At 32.7% G+C, this 10,572-nt stretch overlaps 1 protein-coding gene across 1 annotated transcript in view; it reads right to left on the minus strand.

The window, feature by feature from the left end:
- The window catches only part of LOC105326867 (uncharacterized), a 42,267-nt gene extending 32,619 nt beyond the window's left edge, over nt 1-9,648 (minus strand). Inside the window, exons 1-2 of the mRNA XM_066077347.1 lie at nt 9,552-9,648; nt 9,240-9,409 (exon numbers count right to left, since the gene is read on the minus strand). Of these exons, the coding sequence (XP_065933419.1) occupies nt 9,240-9,389 (150 nt within the window). The 5' untranslated portion in view covers nt 9,390-9,409; nt 9,552-9,648. The remainder of the gene's footprint in view (nt 1-9,239; nt 9,410-9,551) is intronic.
- Between the last annotated feature and the right edge of the window lie 924 nt (nt 9,649-10,572).

The following is a 10,572-nucleotide window of genomic DNA, read 5'->3' on the forward strand; positions in this document are numbered from 1 at the left end:
TGGAAGATACAGCATTGATGGATTCATTGAATATACCCACTTATACATTTTCTCTTTAGGCTATAGTCTGTCCCAAGATATTTATGCAGCACATTTGGACGATTTTTGATAAAAATACACACACCTGTGAAAGAATAGCATTTGAAATAGTTGAAAGGGATAACTTTCAAATAATTTCATTGACACATTATCATCTTTCACTCGGAAAAATTCACAGGAACAAATTCAGATTCCTTACGGAGATTTATAATGGGGAATCTTTTCTCAATTTGGAATACACTCGGAATACATCGCGCAATTTTTCAACGTTATTATCCGGGCTTGCTGCAATACAAAATCCCCGTAGACATCACATTTTTTAGCATTGTATTGAAACCTGAAAAGCTAACAGGGGCGTTTCGACTGAGAAGTCTTGGAAATTTTTCATACTTCTAAATGAACATCGTTTGAACCCTGAGGTATTTAAAAATATCAACGAGAGATATTTTATGATATTTGAATTTGCTTGTAGGGAAGAGGGATCCAAGGCCTATTTTCAGTAACTTTACTATGTGATTTTATTTAGTTTGAATTAAAACACCCAAACCCCCCCCCCCCCCTTCTCCCAACCCCAACCCCCCCCCCCCCCAAAAAAAAAAAAAAACACGCATGGCTTATGGTACTTACATTGAGTACTAAATCCGTTTCCTTAATGTTCAGAAAAGGAACTGTACATACATGCCTGGATAAAGGCGGGATTCAAATTCACATAGTAAATTTGGATTGTTATTTTGTCAATATAAGAAAATAATGCAAGCAATTTGTGTACCTTGCCTTTATACAGGACACACCCGCAAAGTGAGTATAGTTTTTCCTTAATTGTAAAACAAAAAATATGAAATCAAAATTTCTAGCAATATACACGAAAGGTTTTGTGAAATTCCATGCAGTGATTTAAGAACAACTGCGTTTTATAAAAATAAATTGACAAAAATTACTAGTAACAACTCCCACCCCCCCCCCCAAAAAAAAAAACAACTATTGACGGATGACGCACTGACTGACTGACGGCTCATGCATTACCCCCTCACAAATTGTTGCAGTATGGGATTCATATATTAAATTGTACTGATCACAGACTTTTGATGTTTAAATGCATTAAATGTAACAACATGAATTGTAAAAGAAAAGAAAAAACCAAAAAGCAAGTCTGAGCTCCTCATGCAAAGTGGACTCTGATCAGTTTATCATTGGAAGCATAAAAAAATAATCAAAATTTCTTTAAAATTCACTCTTTTGAGTAAATTGAGTGATTGCTTATTTTCCAACTTAAAGGGAATGTAAAATTAAAACTTTATTTAGTCAATTTTCTATTTACTTATCACACAGTGCCCGTTTAACAGGTCATCTAACCCGTCCGTTAAGTTTTACCGATAGCGAAAGGTTTAATGGATGTTTCGGGAATACCAATATATATGACTGTATAACGGAAAATTTAGCGGAGGAGTAAACGGACCCTTTATTTTACGGATGCTTCATGAATAAGGTCGCAGACGTATAATAACGCATGAAATAATATTCAGCAAACGCGCCAATCGATCCACCGATTTAAATGCCCCCACCCTCTGATTATTATAAATAGACACAATTTAAATAGATAAGGTACGATTTTTCCGGATTAAGATTATATATAGGCCTTTAAATACCCTCAGTTGTTTGAAACGTATGCTAATTTTGGTGAAGTGAGCTTGTATATAAATCAGATGTATCAATCAGTGATTAAACATTACGGGAAAAAGCAATTTGTTGATATTTACTACATAAAAACGGGACGGAAAAGTTGCTGTGTAAAATTGTTACAATAAAGTCGATGTGCTGGGTAAAAAAAAAGAATTAAGTTAATATTGAATACATCAAGTTTTATTGAGAGGTCGCTTGTTTATGCTGAATGCTGCACTCTATTACAGCTTACTCCACTTAATATTGAAATCGCTTATTTTGAAATTCCGCTTATTTTGGAATAGAAATAAATCCCCAGTTTTTGCCTCTCATTTTATTTGCATTGATATTACGGATATAATGAAATCGGTTATTTTGAAATATCGCTTATATTGAAGCCACTGATGGGTCCCAATAGGTGATAATTAGTTGTTTTTATAACGGTTATATTGAAGTACTCCCTGGCGGCTGTCGTCACGGTTGGTGACAGTAATTATGCCAGACTGACCGGTTGATATACAAAGGTGTGAATTGATAAGTTCTCATCATGTGTGTTTTTATACTTCTTTTAAAAAGTAAATTTTATTCACTGTTGAATTTTTTGTTTTTACGTATACGGATGTATTGAGGCTAGACGCAATATGGAAACTCCATGGAAAAGAAAAACCTTATCTTCGGACACTAAATACGAACTAGTTATGGCTAAAATAATAAAAGGACAAAGCATAAATTCGAAATAGCTAAGGGTGTTGATTATCGCGAGTACACTTATGATGATATACAAGCATCGTTTAGCAATACTGATTTGAATCGTTTGAGTCTGGTGATTTTTCTCGAAAACATAAAAGAATGCGATCGGAGATTATGATGATGTTTAAGATAGTAAACACAATGAATCTTACAAAACTTGCAGATATAATTTTAATCAAACTTTCAAGGACTAATATTTCATGTAATCTGTTCACTGTATAATAGATATATGATGACCAAATAATGTGTTCGGGTTTCGTTTTCTATGCTTACATCAGGATTGAACTTTCAAAAAATGGCGGCTTCATGTCAGTAAATTTCGCTTATATTGAAATACGGATATATTGAAATAATTTGCATGGTACCCTGAATTTCAATATATCCGGAGTAGGCTGTATTTTCATTCTCGATGAAGTGGAAAGAAAAAAACTCAATATGTAAGTGTTGCGCAAATGAATAATTTTATTTTTTCCTTTATAACCGGATTTATTTTCTTTTGAACCTTGATTTTTAGAAGTTTTTATTTTGATATGAGATATTAAATATGGAAAAATCGTATAAATATTCAGTTTTTGGTAAAGCAATGGCTTGTGCGTCACCATATTGTTTTAAAACTAACACAGCCGGTGTAATGAAGAATAATGACCCCCGTAGAATAATGAACGGGGGTCATTTTTCGACGTAGAATAATGACCCCCCGGTCATTATTCTACGCAGAAAAATGACCCCCGGTCATTATTCTACGTAGAAAAATGACCCCTTTGCCTGAAGAATAAGTGTCATTTTCATAAAAATGAGCACACTCCACATGAAGAAAAGTGACCCCTGTAGAATAATGACCCCCTTGTAGATTAAAGTTTTTCAGTATATTTTTTAGTATTTGTGAAATAGTCTTTACACTATTGTAATTTTTACTGCTGCAGTTTACAGAAATTAACAGAAATTTTAGTTCATATTCAAATCAACTTAAAGTGAAAGAAGGGGTATAGCTTAGAAAATAAAAATCCTTCCGTTATAACAAGACATTGACGTATTGCATCGGGGTATGGTTGTCATCTTAAAGGGGCATGGTCACGATTTTAGTCCAAAAAATTTCCGATCTTAATGTTCACAATGCTTTAGTAAGGCAATTTTAATAGGCAACCAAAATTTAGAGAATTTGTCATTCGTTACATTTTGAATGTTGAAGTGAAATTTCTTATTTGAGACCTAATGAATGTGTTTACGTAAGGAACTGTTTATTTATGCTTAAAATGAATAAGAAGATAGACAAATCAGCTTGAAAAATATTTTTTACTGGTATATTGAACCTATGTAAACAACAACAGGGCACGAGCCTTGTTTGCATGACAAAGAATTGTGAGCCCTGTATCTTGCTTATAACTTTACAACTGACCCTCAAATTTCATTTGATCAGTAGAAATGCTTTCCTTAAGCATTGTAAATAATGAAAACAGAAAAATAGAATTTGACCAAAATCGTGACCATGCCCCTTTAACAATTACATTTACATATATCTATGGTGTTCCGATAGGGCCACTCAGACCTTAATATAGGGCGAAGATGCGAAGTAAATTTGCAAAGGCGATAGAGCAAAGGCGAAGAAGCAAAAGTGCGAAGATTCGACGACGAAGCGCGAAAATGTGATGCCTAAAGTGCTAAGGCGAAGGAGCGATACGACTAGCGGATCTTCCCAACTTCGAACTCTGGCCTTCGCATCTTCGCACTTTCGCCTTTGCCGTTTTGATTGCATTCAGCAAGTCTCGGTCGATTACATAGAATTTAATGCAAGCACCGTACTCGCCAAGGTTTTTCGATTGATCCAGGCTATTATTGGTACGCATGCGCTAGGCCATCCCGCTTACTATGAATGTTTATAAATATTTTAATGTGTACATGTGATATATATATGTTTAACAGTGTTGGCTATGCTTAATCAGTATATACTCCACACAAAATTTAATGTCCACCATAATGTGTACATACATGTATGCACTTCCAGACTCCTATCACTTACCAGCCGTCTGTTTACCGTGAACCAAACACAGTAACATTCTAATTTCATTATGCGACACTCCTTGCTCATGCATGGATCAAGAGGGGGGGAGAGGGGGTCCGTCCCCCGGGAAAATTCAATATTTAGAATTTCACGCAGTAAAAGGGGAGAGGGGGCCCGGACCCTATCCCCCTGAATAATTTAATTTTATTAATTTTATAAAAATAAAATTTCCAAAATATGCCTCGGAACTTAAACGATAGAGAGCTCCGCAATTATAAAACGTAGGTAATTTACAGATTACAAAGCTCACCGAGACGAGGCATCACCTTTATGAGGCATCACCTTTATGAGACCACCTTTATCATATTATATGAAAACCATCCTTTACGATCTTGGATATTCATGGATTCTCTTTTGACACATTATCGTATATCATCTGTTAAAAAATTGTATGATAATCATATGATCATATGTTATTCAATACAATAATATAAAATAAAAATTTGCATCCTATCATACTTACAATATATATCATATAATACCATAAAATACCGTACAAAATTGTGAGATATGATATTGTAACGTATGATATGACATTGTATTGTGTTATACATTATTGTATTTGATCATAAAATATAATACAATATAGTATTATATGAAACAATATAGTATTATATGAAACAATATCATATTGCAATAAAACATCATAACATTGAAACATGTGTTATTATATTGTATAATATAGTATGATATTGTATTGGATGATACTGTATCATATTTGATAAATAATATGATATTGTATTATATGATACAATATAACTTGATACAACCTTGTATCATATTAAATGATACACTATCATGGAATAAAATAAAATATTATATAATACACTTATATTATACATATTGTATCCTATGATACAATAATATATATTTCAACATCATAAAATACAATTTCATGTTATATGATAATATATCATATAAACCAATATCATATTTTACAATATCGTATGATACGATATTTTATAATTTTACATTATCATATATACAATTTCATTTGATCTAATTCTATATTACAGAAACCAATATCATATTATACAATACTGTATGATACAATATCATAGAATATACAATATTATAGCATAGAATGCAATATTATATATTGCAATTTCATATGTAATAGTATAATGTGATTTGATAATTAATAAATAAAATAATATAATATCATACAATATTGTATCATAATATACAATACTATACAGAACAATATCATGATACAATATCATATCATAAAATATAAAAAAAATGATACAATATTATATCGTATCATATAACGTTTTACAATATAACATATGGTATTATATTGTATCCTATTAAACAATAGTGTTTCATATCATACAATACTTTATCATAGGAATCATGTTATATCATTTAACAACAACTACATCTATCTATCAAGCAGGTTTGAGTGAGGTAGGAGATTTCTTTAGCATCCTTGATAATGGAGATCAGGTTCTGCATCTGAAGCAACCTCTGGGTTTCATTTATAATATAGTTAAATCAATTATGCAAGCTATCATCTATAAAACATGTGACCTGTTCCGAAAAACTAAACCTCATCAAGCATCATAAACTTAGGGCTCAGATTCAGCATTCAAGCTGTCAGGTGCATCAGTATCATAAGATGCACCATCCATGAAAGTTTGGTGAAGTTAGGACCAGTAATAAGTAAGATATCATCATCAGAGGGCACCAGCAATTAAAACCTTTACCTCCTCAAGCATCCCCAACCTATGGCTCTGATTCAGCATCCATGCCTGTCAGGTGCATCTGTATCATAAGACTCACCATCCATTCAGGTTAGGTGAAGTAGTAATAGCTTAGATACAGCACCTGCACCAAAAACTTTAACCAGCTCCGGACGCCAACGCCGGGCTCCCCTTTCCTTCGTCTCGGTGAGCTAAAAAGGCGAAAGCGCGAAGATTCGAAGACGAGAGTGCGAAGTTGCAAAGGCAAAGAAGCGATAGTAGTATCACTTCTTCGCCTTCGCAACTTGGCACTTTCGTCTTCGCATCTTCACGCTTCGCCGTCGCATCTTTTATATTCTTCCTGAATTATACTTGCATTGAGGATTTCCACTATTACAAACTGCTGGGTATGCAAGTGCATCACGCGGAATTAATGATGAAACCAAAATTATGAAAAGTTTACTCCACTGGTAGGCATTATAACCAAGCTGAAGTAAGTGGGCACTAAAAGCAGCCATTACGCCAGTAGATGTTAATAGCCAATAAGGAAAATCGTCAAAGCACTGAGAGTACTCGTACAGAAAATATATTTTACTTTATCGTCGGCCTACTTTAGTAAGTTTAGTTAATATCAAGATGATTAATGCATCAATAGTTTGTATGAGCATTGGTAACTTTGGATACAATAAAGATCGTGTGATGAAAATCAAGGGGGGATATAAACCCCTAACATGGGCCATAACCTCTTATCAACGCTTTTAGAAACAATCTTTTCTTATTATAATCGATCAGTGTTTATTATGTATTAAGATTTACTATAGTCAGGTACTCTTCACACATTTTCTCTAAAAGAATAATGTCTATTCATGATCCCAAATACAAAATTACAACAAATGTTTAAAATATTGATGTTCATGTATCACGTAGAAGAAAACAAAACTAACGCAAAATGATTTTTTAAAAATCACTTTCCTCAAGAAATGTAAATAAGAAGAATTCATATTCCTACGTTACTTGTCCCCTTAGTCTTTTTCCATAAAGATATATACATGTATCATTCTAAGATTGACAATTCATTCACCAGTGAATATTGCTTATATTATTACAACAATTATTCTTTCATGATTATTGTTCGTTAATTATCACACAATATCCTCATTGTGTATGAATCTTTCTTTATTTGCGTCATTTCCCGCCGTATGTCTACGAGAGAAGTGACGTAACTGTTAAAAATCAATTTGTGACAATATAAGAGTGTTTTGTGTGTGCCTGCTACGGATATGAAAAACTATTATACAGCGATTTATTTACAAATTCGGTGTTTATAACTTCAAAAGCAGTTGAACAGAGTGAAAAATTAAGTAAATTTCAAAGTCATTTCTTGGATACGGTGTAACCAATTTCTATTCATGTTTACGGGGGGGGGGTCATTTTCTATGGGGGTCATTTTTCTTTATGTTTAAGGTCAGACGACACGCTCCTCGAGAATCTATTTTGTATCTCCTCGTAATAAAGAGTTCCAATAAAAAAATTAATTTTATAATTACTTTAAAAATGATTAAAATTTACTTGGATGTGGTTATGTGTCTAGATGGTCGAGTGGTTAGAACCGTGACCGCTCACTGCCAGAGGCGTATAAGTTCTAGAGGTCGGGAGTTCGAAGCCCCGCCCCGGCGGAGATATAGTTCTATTATAGTAAATTATGCTGTGGTGTAGATGTATTTATCTTTATATCAGCAATTCAAGTGTATTTTCAAGAAGATTATATAGGATATTGCATACTCTAGTATTTTGCAGAAATGCCTGGTAAGGTACCCTAATTTTTTGCAAGAAGGCACGTCAAAGTAGTAATAGACCATTAACATATTCCTGTAAAAAGTTATCTAAAATTGAGGAACGTGTCGTCTGACCTTAACATGAAGAAAAATAACCCCTGGGTCATTTTTCTTCAGAAAAATTAAATTATTCTTCAGCTAGGGGGGTCATAATTCTACGTCGAAAAATGACCCCCGGTCATTATTCTACGGGGGTCATTATTCTTCATTACACCGGATTATGATGTCAGGGTCAGGTGGTATTATGCATATAGTTTGCATATAGTCTTCAGATGCAGATTACAAAATAATATCCAATTTGGCATGATAAATGATTGCTCAAAGAGATTATAGCCTCTTATTTCATCAATTTATCCTTACAAGGAATTTTCTAAAATTTGGACAAAAAATATTTCTTCCCTGGATCATGTGGATACTTTTGCCCACGGGATATTATTTTTTAAAGGAAATATGTTTTTTTCTCCCGTAACTGTATCTTGTCAATTTGACACTGACACAATTATCCGGCGCATTGTTAATTTTTAAGACTTCTATATGCACCCTCTATTAGCTATTTGTATTTCATACTCATTAGTTGCTCATTTGATTAGAAAAAAAAAACTAGCCAGAAATATAGTACAAGGACAAAAGTATATTGACATTACAGTAACTAGGTCAAATTCTTTATCTCTAGCGGACATGTTTATTTCCACTCTCTACAGAACCCATTTTTTCCCAAAGTTCACAGCGTGGTGTAAACATTGTACAATAGAACATGATAAATTGTCCTTTTATTGTAATCATGTTCAAATTTGCATTTGAGTGAAAAGTCGTTATAATGACGAAGATGACTCGAGATTTTTGGATAAATATCAAAATAAATAATGTGTTTATATATTCCTTAAGTATTTAAAATTAAAATTAGTTAAAATTAGCAAAGTCATCAATTTCAAATTAAGTTCCATTAAGACAAATCGTTTAAAAATGAAGGAAAAAAACCACCAAAAAGAGGAGGGAACAGTTGACTTAGGAACTCATTTATAATTATGTAAAAATTTAAAAAGATATATATCAGTGAGTTGAAACAGTGTTACTACGTCCTGCACATAAAAAATAAGCGATAATAGGTATAAAAATTTACTAACTTCACTTTAGAGTTAAGAATTTATTGGCAACTAATCAATTTAAAAAAAAATTAGAACTGCAAATGTATACGTTATAGCAAAATATTACCTTTTCCACCAAGTCCTTTGGTTCATCTTGACAATTTTCGGTCTCTACCATCGAGTTGTCTTCATCGATGTCTAAACCATTCCTGTACTGTTCATCCATATGCAAAAGTTGTCGTCGAACAGCTTGCAGTCTTTTGCTTGCACTATACATCGTTTATATATTAATAATCTCTGAAATTTAAATGTAATGCTAAACCAACATCAGGTGTTATCATGGACTAAATAAATTGATTCAAAAGATACAAAATAATAACCAAAATCAATCTCAAAATGATTATAAAAATCAAAACCATGGAAGCAAAAAAGATCCCACCTGTAAAATTCTACAAACTGATCAGTTTCCTTGCTCTTGCTGATAAAACTTTACACACAGAATAACGAAGGCTACATTTTCTTGGGTTCAATATCAGGTCATTTCCCTTTACTTTGAAAGGATATGCAAACTGACATGCGAACTCACATTCCATGACCCGAATACTATGGAACATCATGTTAGCCAACCGGAGTTTGTACCTGGCAGACAAAAAATTCTTATTATTTCACACCATTTTGGAATTAAGGAGGATGGATGGTCAACAAATTAACCATTAGGTCATTAAACTGCATTAAACTTTGTTATATGATATCAAGGGCAATAAACTACCATTTACATGAAGAGAAGTTAAAAACCCAAACATCTCTATATTCTAATATACAGTGCTTTTTAAATTAAAAAAAAGCTGTTTTATACCGGTTTAAGGTGGCAGGAGATTTTTTTTACAATTCAATGTACTGCATAATTGTCATTCTTGTCGGTGATCAAAAATATTTGATAGAATTTCCAAAAATTATATATATAAAAGTATTTATATTAAAGAGAAACTACAACACGTTTGATTGAATTCTTTTTACAGAGTTTAAAGTATGGACTTGGCAAAAAGTGTGCTTTGTAAAAACTAAAAATTATCAATTTATTGTAAAAAAAAAAAAATTGATGGTCCATAGTTAGTTAGCTTAGACTTTTGTCCAACAGCGCATGTGTATCGATTGTAAATACTTTAGCATGGCTTGCTGCTGGAGGTTGAAAAGACCACGACTTTTGACAGATATTTGGCTAGATAAGAATCAAAAGAGATGATGACAAAACACAAGTACGAACTGTAGATATTTTGAGAAAAAAATATGTGAACCTACAGGTCCTAATAATAATATCACTTTGTTACAGGATTATTTTTAACTTTATCTAGTTATAGATCATCTTAGCATCTTCATGTCTTTTCCTCGTCAGGTGCCTAATTTTACTTAATGTTCCAAGGTCATACCAAATGTAGGAAGCTCTAAACATTTTGAGTTTT

The sequence above is a fragment of the Magallana gigas genome, chromosome 2 (genome assembly GCF_963853765.1).
Source record: "Magallana gigas chromosome 2, xbMagGiga1.1, whole genome shotgun sequence".
NCBI lineage: Eukaryota > Metazoa > Mollusca > Bivalvia > Ostreida > Ostreidae > Magallana > Magallana gigas.